The sequence below is a fragment of the Pelecanus crispus genome, chromosome 11, assembly GCF_030463565.1.
Source record: "Pelecanus crispus isolate bPelCri1 chromosome 11, bPelCri1.pri, whole genome shotgun sequence".
Taxonomy (NCBI): domain Eukaryota; kingdom Metazoa; phylum Chordata; class Aves; order Pelecaniformes; family Pelecanidae; genus Pelecanus; species Pelecanus crispus.
Window position 1 is genome coordinate 13,368,981 of NC_134653.1, and position 13,967 is coordinate 13,382,947.

The window sequence follows — 13,967 nt, forward strand, 5'->3', positions numbered from 1 at the left end:
GTTAGATGGTCTTCAGGTTTTTATTGCTTCTCTTAATGAATGTACTTGCTAATAAGATATGTGGAGGAATGAACGGAAGGTTGTAATTTTCTAAATTTGAGGCTAAATTTGGTTATCCTTCTACAGATACACAGATGACAATGTTCGCTTTGTTGTAGAGTAGTTAAGATCTGAGAGCTAATAATACTCTGAAGAACAAGAAACTGGAGAGATAGGGCAGGCTTGAGGTACCACTTCAGTGTGGCAAGAAGTGACAGTGGTTTGAAGTTACAGTATAAGATACTAGTGAGAATGTTTATGACACTTCTGTATTTGTTTGGCATAATCTAAATAAATTGAAATTGAGTGAGGAAGCTGATGGAGGGAAGGGTGAAAGTGTATCAGTTGGAATGGTAGTATGTAAAACCGAGGATGCTTGGTTTACATTAGAAAGCATATCAAAACAGTCCCCTCCCTGTTACCTTTGAACTTGCTTTTGTCACTGATACTAAAAACTTTTGTTTTGAAAAGCCTTTCTCTCCACCCTCCTGTACTCTCTTTAATAACACTGCTCTTGTAAGTACTGTGTTTAACTTTCTAGTGCCTGTGTAATTGATGGTGCTGAAGTTTTAATGACAGTAAATCTAGAGGAACCGGCTATGCCAAACATCAAAGTTCTCAGGATTGTCAACATCAGGGAATTGTGTCAACTGTGAGCATGCTTCAAATGCCATAATTTTAGCAAGGGCAAAGCAACTCATGTACATGAAACAGATGTTCTAGATGAGCTAAGATGAACATCTGTAAATCTGTCCTTATGTACGTATACATGCTGATGGCTAGTGGAGCTGATGAGGGTTTGAAGAAGGTAAAAGACACCAAACAAACCCTTGTAAATGGTAGGAAGATATTTTCATGATAATGAAGGGTTAAAATGGATTTCTTAAACCCCACTCCATGCCTCCTATTTAAAAATTGACTCAACTCCTACTTCAGAGCATTAAGATGTCCCCGTCCCATCCCCTAAATGGGGTTATTGAGGAAGAATTCCCCCCATCAACTTTATAATTCACTCCTGCAGTAAACAGCCAGTCTAGAAATTAATGTTATTAAAAAGATCATTTTGTTCAACTGGGGTAAAAATGAAGGCTGGAATATCTGCAAAGGCTAAACATGGAGTCTGTTTTTCTTTTCTTTTTTTGAACCTTGAGGTGTTTGTCTAGGGGTGAAAAGCTCTTACACCTGTACTCAAGGATGAATGTTGATAACCAGTGAAGATGAAAAGTCAATTGGTAAAAAATACGATGTTTAAAGTTTTTCAGACTTGCATCGAGGAGAACTTGGAACCATGAAATAGATCTGTGATGGACTAGGACAACAGTGAGATCAGTAAGATCAAGCAGTTATTACTTTAATACTTGCATAGGAGTGAATATAAATGCAATGTGTTTTGAAATTTCTTAAATATAGCTGTTTTATATTAAGTATCTTTAACTTGGGATACTGCAGAAGCACACGCTGTTTCTTCTGGAAATACTCACATATTCTGTGGGTTTTGATATGGGAGTATAATCAAGTATGTGAAGATAAACACAACAGAAGGTAAATACAGACAGAGTATCTCATGAAGCCTTGCCCAGTGTTCTGTACCTTAGAAGAGTGCATTGTTCCCCTCCTAGCGAGAAGGTCTAAGAAAGTCTTATCTTTTTGGTTATCATCTTCCAGCATTTTAGGTTTCTGGCTAAAATCAAGAAAGCAAGAAATCTGTCTGATTTTTGCAGATGAAAGATAAGATCTGGCAGGCTTGAACTAGAAAAATATTCTTGTTCCTACATATATCACAGTTATTTTGGAATCTGTGTTATAGAAAGGACTGGTGGGAACAGAAATAGTTGTGTGAAAGTAGATAGCATACAACTGTCTGCCAAGCAAGATTCCAGTTAATTGGCTTATAAAAATCAAGTGATTGCATATTAATTCCAGAAAGCAGGTCTGGGACCAATTTTTTTAATAGGTAGATGAAATACCTTCAGCTGTTTATATTTGTCTAGATGATTCCACATATGTAATTGTCACCTAAGAAACCCCCCTACCCTGCATGTATTTTAATGTGATTGAATGTGTGCACAGTATGTATAGATGGTCAGGCAAAACAAAACTGAGGATATTTACAGTTCAAAATATATACTTGAGCATTTACTTGAGCCTATCTTAGAGTTTAAAAAGAGGTTTAGTACTTGTGTTGATGTAACAGTGCTGTTGTTTAGCAGATGGTATTTCAAAGAGTAGTTGAATTCAATTTAAAGAATGTCAGTAATGTAAGCAAAGATTTCATTCATATCCATTTAAGTTGCTAGAATGAGGTCATGATCATGAAGTCATTCCAGTAAATCACAGAAGGATCCTTATTTGGAAAAAGTTCCTTTTGTTTTGCTTTCAGTTTCTGTATTTCTTAATGGTTATCATAATAAAGTTTATCAGAAAGGATGCACCTATGTGTATTTTACATATAAAATTAATTTGGGTATCTACGTTCAAATATGAAAACAACAAAACAACACAAATCTTTGTGCAAGTGTTTTATGTCATTGAATGTGAACAGAACTGCATCTTGAACACCGAGCCATCTTGGAAAGATCAGATCATAGCGATGTTGCAAGCAAAGTCTGCAGTCAGCAGTGTCCTCCCTGGTATAACTGAGGCTCCCAAGTGTAGGATTCACATAAATCTCAACCTCTCGGCTTCCTTTTCAAAGCAACATAGAACTGTATTGTGTGACACCTGGAGAACTAGGAGTTTCCCATCTCCAGTCAAGTATTTAAAGCAATAGTGTGACCTTTGAAGTTTAGAAGTAATGATGTATAAAAGCTAGAAATGAGCCTATACAGTCCTTGGCCTCTCTTTGCAGAATTCATACAGGAATGAGTTATTTTCTTTTGTCCCCTCAGGGCAGGAGAGGAGGAAAGAATAGGATTGTCAACAGTAACTTTTCTGGGAAAAGGCCAATTTAAACCTGTAACTTTTGATAGTACAGAAACTACCACAAGCAAAAGCCGTGTCTCCTCCTAAGGGTTAATTCCATATGAGTTACCTTGCAGCTAGGCAAGAGAGCAGACAATTCCTGTATTTCTATCAACCTGAAAAAATTCCTTGAATCGTTCCTTCTTCCATACAACTGATCTCCCCTGCCAGAAGAAGCAGAAGCCAGTTCTTTCAGGCTTAAGAGCTACTGTCAGTTAAACAAAAGTTTAGAGGTAAGTGAAATAGCATTTGCTTTTCTTGTGGGGAGATTCCAGAACTATAGGAACAATTGATTTGGATATCAGTTCCTAGAAATGTGGTCATCTGGGTAAGCTAAGCCTGCATTTTAGGAAGGAGACAAATGTGTTTTAATATGTTATTTTATTTAAAGCCCCTTTGTCTTATTCATTGTTCCCACCAGCAAGATTAAGCCATGCAAGGTTTGAAAATGCAATAGAGTGAAACTAATTAGTTCTACTAATAATCACAGTGGGTGTAGAGAGCATTGCAGCCCAGAATTCTCCTTGGGCAGGGAAAACCAAGAGGCTTCATTTCTATAGGAAGTAAGGAATGGAGTTACTTAGACTGGAGCAAGAGCAGACTAAATGCAAAACCTAGAACAACCATGACAATTGCACCTTAAAGAAAGCTAATATTCAGGTGGCTCAATAGCATTCCTGTATATGAACAAAAGCCACGTAACATGTATGGCAGAAATAGGTAACAGAAGGCTCTGACTCATCATGTGGAACTGTAATTTAAGTCCAAGGGGGATTTTTCTATCTTGGATCTATTCCTACTGGCTCAGATGTCTCATAAGCCTTTAGCACCTCGTTTTAATAGAGCTAGTGCCTGCAATCGACAAATGGGTTGGATGCAAGGAGCAAAATACTACTCATCTTAAAAATATCTTCCAGCTAGAGCTGAGGTAACTTTGTGTTGATAAGAAGCTTCCATCGACCTTTACTAAATTTGATTTTCTGGATTTAGGAAAATCTCAACTCGCTAAGCAAAAATTTGCTTAGTGAAGCACTGAGAAGCAGATGCAGTGTAGGCATCTTAGTACTTCCCACTCAGTACAGCTTTCTTTTAGCAAACAAGTACCACCAATGAATAATGTGTGAGAGGTCGCTGCTGTCTCTTAACAGTCATAAGTAGTAATTTTCTTCATGTTGAATCAATTTTTAAGTGAAGTAACTTCAGAATATTCCACAAAAGTTTGTTTGACAAGTAATACTAATATTGGTAAGACTAGTAGCTCACCTATCTTCAAGATTCATAAGATATTTTTCTCATTAATATTTGCAAACCTAACAAGTTTGCCCAGCCCCTTGAATACCTAATACATGTGTATTTATTCAAGTGACTAGGCTTTAGAATTATGTATTGTTTCCTCAAAAGATCAGAATGATAGTAATCTCTGACTTAAAATAAATTTTTGGTAAAACTTTTGAAAATATACATCAGCTATACACATAGGGGCTCTTTTAGGTATATAAAATCTGTATAAACATAGACCATTGCAAATGTGGCGGCACAGAGAATGTTCCATGAGAGGCAAGAGCAAAAAACTACTCCTGTCATTATACACTTCAAGAATCTGCGCATCCTTTAGACAGACTAATACAAGCTAGTAACTACTTGGCTAGGAGGCCCATCATGCTGTCCAGAAATAGATATGGAAGAGACAGATTGATATGGTTCAGGGGTGAGTGAAAAGAAGACTTAAAAATTCTGATTCATAAAGGCTCATCGCTTTTACTGAATTCAGTGAGGATTAGAAGATCATACTTTGGCCCTAAATAAACAATGGCAATTTTTGACTGCTCCTCTACTGTTCTAGGTATTAATGAACAAGCTGTACTGGCTATACAGCGGTCAGGTGTTTTCTTCATTGTTCCTAGAAGGTTTTGTTAGAAATACACTGATATTTTACAATTTCTGATTGGGAGGAGAGCAGGGAGGGAAGAAGAGAAGCAGTCTTAAACAAGGTGTTTATACCCGATTCAATTCCCCAAAGCCCAGACCTTGAGCAGGCAGTTGGATGTGTAATGGGATTGTTACTGACACAGTCTTCACAGGACTGCGTTGCTGTGACAGATTTCTTTGTTAATAGAGCAGCTTTAATTAAAACGTACAGAGTTCAAGATGAAATTCTGGCTTGACCCTCAGAGTTAAATTTGACTAATTCAGTGATTTCCCAGAGAAAGAGAATGCCTCCTGGGAACTGCATAGCAGAGTTCCGAAATGAAGCTAAAGATTAATTGGATATGGGAAATTGATTACAAAAGAGGCAAAGACACAATCCTGGTGAATCTCTAATAAATCTGATAATCAGGGGTGAGGTGAGAAGGAGGAACTCTGGCTGAACTGTCCCTGGGGTGTTCCTTTCCTACTGGGGTTGTTTGCAGAGAAGCTGAAGTGCTGTAACAGCCTCAAGCTCCATTCAGTGCTGTTGCCTCCTTTTTTTCTGTAGCAGCCAGCTCGTGTCCTTTGCAGAACTGAGAGTAGCTTAAGGCCATCATTTCATGCATGACTTGGTAAATTGTGCAAGAAAGGACACTGCCAAATGAGGAGCTAAGCCAGTTTTCAGTAAGAGGGCCATCTGTGACCAAATGTTTTAGTAAGTTTGAAAACAAATGAGTTCTTTCCCATTTTTACTTTGAGTTCACTTAGCATGTATGTAACTTCGCTGGCCCCCACGAGTAAGTTTATGTTACTGTATCCTTGTTTGCTCTGCATTAAGTTTTTGTTGAGCCAAGTGGTTTAATTTCAGACTTGATCCTGTGTGGTACTGAAAAATGACTTTGCATCCATGTTGCTTTCAATTCTTGCTGGACAGTTTTCTTAGGGTAGGTGAAATTCAGATATTTGTGGCAGATAAGATGCATGTAAATATATTGTTACTGGTTACACCAATATTCCCTAAATGCAAGAGGAGTTTATTGCTGGAACTAGAAACACTTTTAAAGTTGGAATGAATTCTAAGTAAGCCTCTCTCACTTAACCTAGCTAGTTGTCTGTAATCTCTTGTTACCATTTTGTTTCGCAAAACGTGAAGTCTTGTGTAATGGTGTTTCTATGTAACAAGGATTACTGAGTAGATCTGCAATTTGTTTTGGAGATCTCTTTAATCATGGCTTAAACTTTTGCAACAAAGACTACCTCTATTGGAGATAGAGTGGCAATAATTGGACATCTACTGTGTTGAAGTATTTTTCCTGGCTAACTTTGGTGTCATTGCATGAGAACATTCTTTTTAAAAAGGGTGATTGTACTTACCTTACTTAACACTGCTCTTTCTAAGAGCAAGAGGAAAATGCTGGAATTGTGTGTCTGAATCTGGGGGTTCAATCTGGCTTTTAATTTAGCTAACATGCCTGAGGTAAGCATTTTACAGCTGGTAAAGTAAAGCAAATGGAGAGAAAGTAACAGATACAGTGTCACTAATGAGTGAGCAACAGACAGAAATCTGCCTTGTGCCAGACCATTAAGACCCCACTGCCTCTCCTGCCTCCTTTGGAAACATTTCTTGTACCTGAGAATTTGGCTGCTTCTTTCTGTTGACAAGTGTACTCTGCAACAGGTAATTTTCCGAATATGGAAACCTTTTTGTAATTTAATGCTGCTTTGGAAGGGACTGAGTAAGAAGAAAGTTTCTGACCTTTAAATATGGGTTTATGTAGCAGGCAGGAAGTAGGGAAACCCCAGCTGGGAAATATCCTCAGAAGAGCAGGATTCCAAACTTCTTGAAGTTATGTTGTAACTTCTTTTAGATAAGTGCGCAGCTGTTTATGTGGAGAAGGCAATCACTTGTGTATCAATCCATCTGCCTTTCAGAATAAATGTTCTCCATGAAAATACTAAATATGTAACTTAATCTCCTAAGTGCAGGGATGTTAGTGTTTGTTACACTGCTTCTGAAGTAAGTGTTCCCTTTTTACCCACAAATTACAAGGGTAAATTAAAGACACTTAAATGCAGATTTTGTTTTCTTGTTTCTGCTGAGTGAAGTTGATTTCTTATCATGTTTGCAGCTCTTCTCTTTAATCTTAAATTAAACTGTGCAAATATACCTAGAAATGGACTACGGATGTCTATTAAAATAGCAGTCTAATTATGCAGCATTTACTCAGCTCTGTAGGCAGTAATCTGCTTGAATTTGGTGAGGCTTTTGGGAAGACTGCATATGTACTGCCAAGATTGGTCCCAATGTGTTTGGGCAAACTTTTAATAATACATTTTATTTTAATTCTGACTTGTAAATTAATTTGGACTAAGTTTTACATGCTATTTCACAAACTTTTATAAGAGTAATTGAGGAAAGATTTTTAAATAATGCTAAAGTATGTCTAAATTTAGATTAAGGAAAATCATATAGCTCTGTTAAAGTTTGAATGCTTGGCTATTTCTTGTATTGGTCTTTCAAGCCATTAAATTTAGTCAATGTATTATACACAGTGTATTGTATAGTTAGTATTTTCCAAAGACACCATGTCACTTTTAATATTTTAAATGTATGCTAATGTTAGAGCTACAGGGTTTTTTTTTCCATTGTGGATTTCACTTGCATTTGAGGATCTTCAATCCCTGGTTTTGCGGCTGTTTCAATAAATCTACTGAATGATAACACTGAAATAACCCTTACACAAGGATGGAGATGCAACCTCATCTCCAATAACCGTGACAAACATTGCTGTAATATTTACAGGAGAAAAGTGTGTATCAAGGGTGAAATTCAAAGTTGCATTAAAACACCAAACAAAAAAAAAAAAGAAAAAAGGCACACTTGTAGCTGCTTAATAGCTTCGCTTAGAAAGACTAATGCAATGTCTAAGGAAGTCATCTCTAAATAAGTTAGGAGATGAAATCTTTCAAAGGAAAAATAATGGCATAGACCTATTGGTGAATTTTATGAACAGACTGTCAAGAGCAGTAAAGCTTTTGCATTGTTAAATGTCTTTGGAAGTGAGTTCTTGGTATTTGGTGTCTTAATGTGGTGAAAAGGAAACTTCAGTGAGTGGACACTTGGCATTGACCTATTTGAACCTAAAGGTTTCCTCTGGCATAGGCGCCTCGTTGAGTGGGTCTGTCAGAATGTGTGAATTTGCCTTACTCTGAAGTATTCGGCGTAGAAATACATGTGATTGCAAAGGATTGAGGACAAAAGAGGACATCACCTATGAGGCAGTTAGCTGGTATACTCGTTCGTGCAAAACGAAGTTGTGGCAGTTGGGCAGGGCGGTGGAAAGGGGAAAGCAGAAGAGCAACGGAGCGAGGGAGGAGGTGCGGTAGCGTGCGGTGGAGGAAGGTGGTGGCGGTGGCGGTGGTGGTGGTGGTGTGGGCAAGGAGGAAAGAGCTGCTCGACAGCAGGGTGGGTCTGACACTGGGGCTGTGCTGGGTGCGTGGGAGATGGAGAAACGGGCACAATGCTTTGAAATGGGGGATGGGGCAGCGGGGATGCCCAGATGGAGCCAACTTCTACAGCGCATTTTGGTGACATTTGGCTGCGGTCTGGAGCTTTTAGGGCTGCTTTTAGCGTGGAAGCTGCCGCTCCGCATTCATTCCCCTGAGCCCCACGGCAGGGATTTCTGCTTGACAGCCCCTGCATCAAGGGAAAGGAGCACACTCGGGGGTTTCCCGAGCTCCCAACCTTTCGCTGGGGCTGTTAACGTGGGAAGAGTGCTCAAGTTCGCCACTCTGCCCCAAACCTGGTGTTTTCACGGTTCCCCCGGATCCGACACCCCCTCCCCGGATTGCCTGGGTCTGACTCATTCGCAGGTGCTTGTGGAAGCAGAGCGGGGCGGGGGAGCCTTCAAAGTAGCCGCGATTGGTCTCGCTTTGACGAGGCGCCCGTGAGCTTCGCCCCTGCAAGGGCGGCGGTGCCGGGGGCGGCGGAGCGGGCCGGGCCGGGCCGGGCCGGCGCGGAGGCGGCCCCGCGCGGCGGCCGCCGGGTGGTTCCCGCCGCACCTTCAGGCACCGGCGCTGCCAGTCCCCGCCGCTTCCAAGAAGCTGAGAGGAGCGCGGGGGCTCCGAGGCTGCCGTCCTGGGGAACTGCTGCAGCAATATTGCAATTGCTCTTTAAACAGGAAAAAAAAAAAAAAAAAATTAAAAAAAAAAAAGGGGGGGGGAGAGAACGAAAAAAGAAAAAGATGAAGACGCTTCAATGCCTCCTGCCAAAAGTAAAGAGCAAATCTCAGTTGCAATGGCTCTGCTAAAACTTGATCATGCGGGCTTTCAAGCGATAAAGAGCTGCCGGGCTTGCATTTACTGCGGTGGGAACAAGTTGCAGGATGAAACCCAGGCATTAAGGGACCTATTTTCCACTTCGTTGTTTGCAGAGGAATCTACTGAAATGACTTTGAGGATCTTAAAACTGGAACTATGTGGAGGGAGAATGCAGTAAGTATCGCCGTGCTGGCGAGCGCCAGGACGCGCCCAGCAGCTGGGGACGGGCTCGGGGGCGCCGCGCGGGGAGGGCGGCTCCGGGGCTCCGGGGCTGCGGGGCTCCGGTCTCCGGCTCCGGGGCTGCGGGGCTCCGGGCTCCGGCTCGGCGCCGAGGGCCGGCCAGGGAGCGCCGGCTGCCTTTGCCTGGCGCGCCAGCGTTTGACTGGGGTTGCTTGAAGAAGTGTCTTTATGCGTATTTAGTGGAAATAGTGAATGAAAAATCAAAGCGATCCGAGCTTTTCGTGGAGGGATCCGCTAGAGCGTGCCTCCCCGGGTTTATCACAAACTGAGAATGAATCTGTTCCGTTCCAAGACCAAAAGGAGCTGTATCCCGCACCGCTTTAGCTGCTTTCCAGATTAAGCTTGTTTTGAACCTGTCAAGAAAACTGCCCTTGATCATGTGAATTAGTTTGCTTCTAGCTGCTCTTCCCAGGTTGGATGGCTCTTCCCTTAGAGCTCAAACCCGTGCATTTCTCTTGGAAGCAAACGGGCAGTTGGGAGCCCAGGATTTTCCTGCCCTGGATAGGATGAGGGACACTTCCCGGGCGGCTGCGGGCTCGCGGGCGCTGCTGTTAGGAAAGAGCTTAAATTTATTTCTAAGTGAAGAGGGTGGGGGTGGGGTCGTGTGTGAAACTTTTGAGTCTAGTCACTTTATTTCGGTTCACATGCCACATGAGGCTGAAATGTATTTTGCCCCCCCCCGTCAATCTGTAACCTGACTAACGGCTTTCCATCGTCTCCTCTTCTCTCCCCCCGCTGTCCCGTCCCGTGTCCCCCCCCCCCCCCCCCCCCCGTGTCCAGCCCCCCGTTGCCTGTCTCCCTGTCCGCGTAGCTGCCCTCCCGGGATGCCATGTCGCTCGCAGGCTGCGGCGGGGATCACGCGTGCGGCCAGCGGCGCGGAGGCCGGCCCTGAGCCCGGGCACCGAGGGGCGCGACATGCCCGCGGCCGCGGCATGCCCTGCACCACCACCGGCACCGGCACCACCAGCACCGGCACCACCGGCACCGGCGCCCGTCGCCGCTCCGTCTCCTGAGGCGCTGGGTACGTGGGACGGCCGCCAGGGGGCACCATCGCGCCGCGCCGCCGCCCGCCGCGCCCGGGGGAGCCGGGGCGCTCCCGCTGCGGGGCAGCCGGTCCCGGGAGCTGCGCCCCTGCGGGCCGCGGGGCTTGGTCCTGTGCTCTTCGTCGATTATCATTTCGCGGGGTCTGGAGGAAGCTGAAGCGGCCTCGTGTCTGCGGGCGTTTAGGTTTCTTTCCACCGCTTGCCGTGCTGCCTCTGGCCCCGCAGCGGTGGGAACCTGGCCCGCGGTGCGATGACCTCGGAGGCGCGGTGGCACTGCCCTGCGGTTAAATGGTCTCTCAGGTGCTCATCTCCTCTGCCCCGAAAGGAGGTGACGATACAGCAAGCCCCTGTCTTGGTGTGTGTTTCAGCAGCAGATGATTGAGTGATGATGGAGATAGGGCTGGCAGGATGAGAGGGGAGATGTGAAAAATGCCACCCCTGATTGGACAGCCCTGCTGGTGTTTTCTGCGTGACGCTTTGCAACACGCTTGGCTTTATGTGGCACAGGGACTCCCTTCCTGCAGTTAGCAGAGAAGAGCCAGTTTGGGGGGTGGAAATCCCCCGGGGCATGGAAACAGAGGGAGATCTTGCAGACTCAGACCCGCTCTCCCTCTTCTCCCTCCTTCCCATACTTCAGATCACTTCTACCGCTCATCCCTCTCCCCATCGTACTCTGTCTATACGCAGTCCCCTACAGAGATTCAGTGAAGACATGAAGTAAACCAATGCAGTGATGCTCATTTATGGAACACCCTCCCCTCCAACACCAGTGAAAACTTTGTGTCTGGGATCAGCAGTTCTGAGATGCTCAAGCGAATGCCACGTAAGAGGAGGGAGAAGAATTAAGATAGAATATTGTGCTTCTGAATCTGTTCCAGAAATGCAGTAGAGTGTGCTTGAGCAGCAGCTGTCTAGGAGAGATCTTCTGAAATAAAACAGCATGGTTCTGGGATGCTGTGAGATGTATGGAGTATATGGAGTGGGGTTTCCAGTAGACCTCTGCCTCGCTTCTCTCATTTTGAGCTAAAGCACCTCTTCCTGTTAGACTGTGACTAAATTTTAAATAGGCGCTCAGGACGAAAGAAAATAGATTTCTGTGTTTTACCTGGTTTAGGACGGCAAGGTTAAAGAGAAGGATGATAATGTCTTTTTTTAACAATGTCAGTCATTTTAATTTTGTTGGCCATCCAGGAAGAATTTTAATGGGTTTTTCCTCTGAACTTGTGCTACATTTTTTTGCCCTGCTTGCGGGAGGCCAGTTGTAGTACTGTCATTGGCAAGCCAACTTTTTGAGGGAATATAAGAGGCTTGAATTGAAACTAAGGTGAAGAATGCCTTATAAAAAGCTGCTAAACTTTGCATTGTGTCCAGAAGCTTTCTGTTTAAAACCTTCATTGGAGATATACGGTATATATTTTTTTTCTTCTCTGTTGTTTTTCTCATACAATGTAATTGCTTTTACAGGGGATAAAGCTGGCAAAGATGAGGAAAATTGGCTGTGCTCTCCTGGTACTCCAAGCTCTTCTGGCGCCTTTGGATCTTGTTCGTGGAGCGGAGAGAAGTTATCCCATCCTGAACATTGCAGTGATTCTGGGAAGGACCAAGTATATCACAGAGAGAGATATCAGAGGTCTCTGGACCAGGGAAATGTCAGCAGACCTGACTGTTGATGTCAACGTAGTGACCCTTCTGGTGAACCAGACTGACCCTAAAAGCATCATAACACATGTTTGCGACTTGATGTCTGGCACCAAGATTCATGGAGTGGTTTTTGGAGATGATACTGATCAGGAGGCAGTAGCTCAGATTTTGGATTTTATTTCGTCTCAGACTTCTATTCCAATTATTGGAATTCATGGCGGGGCCTCCATGATAATGGCAGATAAGGTAGGAAAATTTATTAAAAGCTTTTGCTAGTCTAATGTACTTCATTGTGTTGGTCTCCATCATGAATAATCACTACAAGCAGTTCAAAAAGGATGCTTCTAATTGTCTCTCTGTACTTTAAAAAAGAAAAAAAATGTATGGAGCTGTGTCCTCGTTAATCACTCATCAAATATTCTGAAATGCTTTTTGGGGTTCATGCCTAAAACTCAACTTTCTGTCCATTGTAAAAGGAGTCCTAATGAAATTTTACTCTGCAGCACGCTGAATGCTGGTCAGTTTAGAAAATTTACTAGTAAATATGACATATACCTGTAAAAACAACCTCAAAATAGTAGGTCCATAAAATTATTTTAAGGATAAGATGTAAAATTATAAACAGATATTCTGCAGTACTTACAAGAAATAGCAAGCAATAGACCTGAATGTATTTGAGGACAATAATAGTAATAGGACAATCATATTAAGCTGGACTTTTGTGATCCACTACATTCTGTAAATTAAGTAGTCTTGCAAACTGGAACCAGCTCTTGCGTTCACTATATTTATTACATTAGATTTTTGCTAACTGGATACTTCTAATTTCCTACTATAGTTCATGAAAATCCACAGTGGGATTGCCTGAACTCTGAAGATAATGACAAATTGTTTTGTTGGAAAACATCTCTTTATGTAATCCGCTGTGAGACTGTGGAATGACAGAAGTGACTCGTACCCAGCTCATGTTCTTTAACACTGTAACATTTTTTTAAAAGTCCTTGCTGGCACCGCAGCATTGATCTTGTAAAGCGATCACTGCTGTTTCTGAAACAGGTGCTTAGCACTGTGCAGGACTAAGCTCTCTGGCATGAACTGCTTGGCCTTAAAGTGTGAGAGGAGCTCCCACCGTGGTGTAAAAGAGGATAGCTGAAGAGGGAGTTCAAGTGTGGGGAGTAATTTACTGGTTTTGCAGCACACAAGGCTTTTCAATGTTAATTGTAATTTATTTCCCGATATTTGTACCCTTTAGGGTTTCTTATTCATTAAATATTCTTATTCCTTATAAGTGGCTTTTGAATAGTACTTGAACAGTAAAGAGCTCTCTGAATCCATCTAAGAATTAAGTGGTCCAGATATGCTGTTTTGTAACTTGAGGGGCAGAAAGAAGCAGTAAAGATGCAATGATTAGTTACAACTGAGGAATCAGCTTTGAACTTTTGGAACTTTCTACCTCTGGAAAAGACTTTTTCCCCTGGGATAAGTGATCTGTCTCTCTTGGTATTTTGAATGGTTTTCCTTTAAAAATTATGTCATGCAAGGGGAGGACAGTAAGTGCTGAATTCTAACAGAGGTTCTATAACAATGACTTTGACATCTTCATTTATATGGAAAGATCATTACAGTCAATGCTACTATCTTAAATGTAATTGCAGTGACCAAGCTACAGAGGCAGTTATTTCATGTGCTTTTAAATTACTGTACCAATTTATCCATCTTTATAAAGCTGGCTTTATATATATTTAGGAATTTTATCTGATACGTATTTCACTCAATTTTCTATGCCAGTATAAGAACATTTGAAGATCCCAGCCA

At 42.6% G+C, this 13,967-nt stretch overlaps 1 protein-coding gene across 1 annotated transcript in view; it reads left to right on the forward strand.

The window, feature by feature from the left end:
- Positions 1 to 9,384: 9,384 nt before the first annotated feature.
- GRIN2A (glutamate ionotropic receptor NMDA type subunit 2A) overlaps positions 9,385 to 13,967 on the forward strand; it is a 192,497-nt gene continuing 187,914 nt past the window's right edge. Inside the window, exons 1-2 of the mRNA XM_075718478.1 lie at positions 9,385 to 9,402; positions 11,976 to 12,398. Coding sequence (XP_075574593.1) covers positions 9,385 to 9,402; positions 11,976 to 12,398 — 441 coding nt within the window. The remainder of the gene's footprint in view (positions 9,403 to 11,975; positions 12,399 to 13,967) is intronic.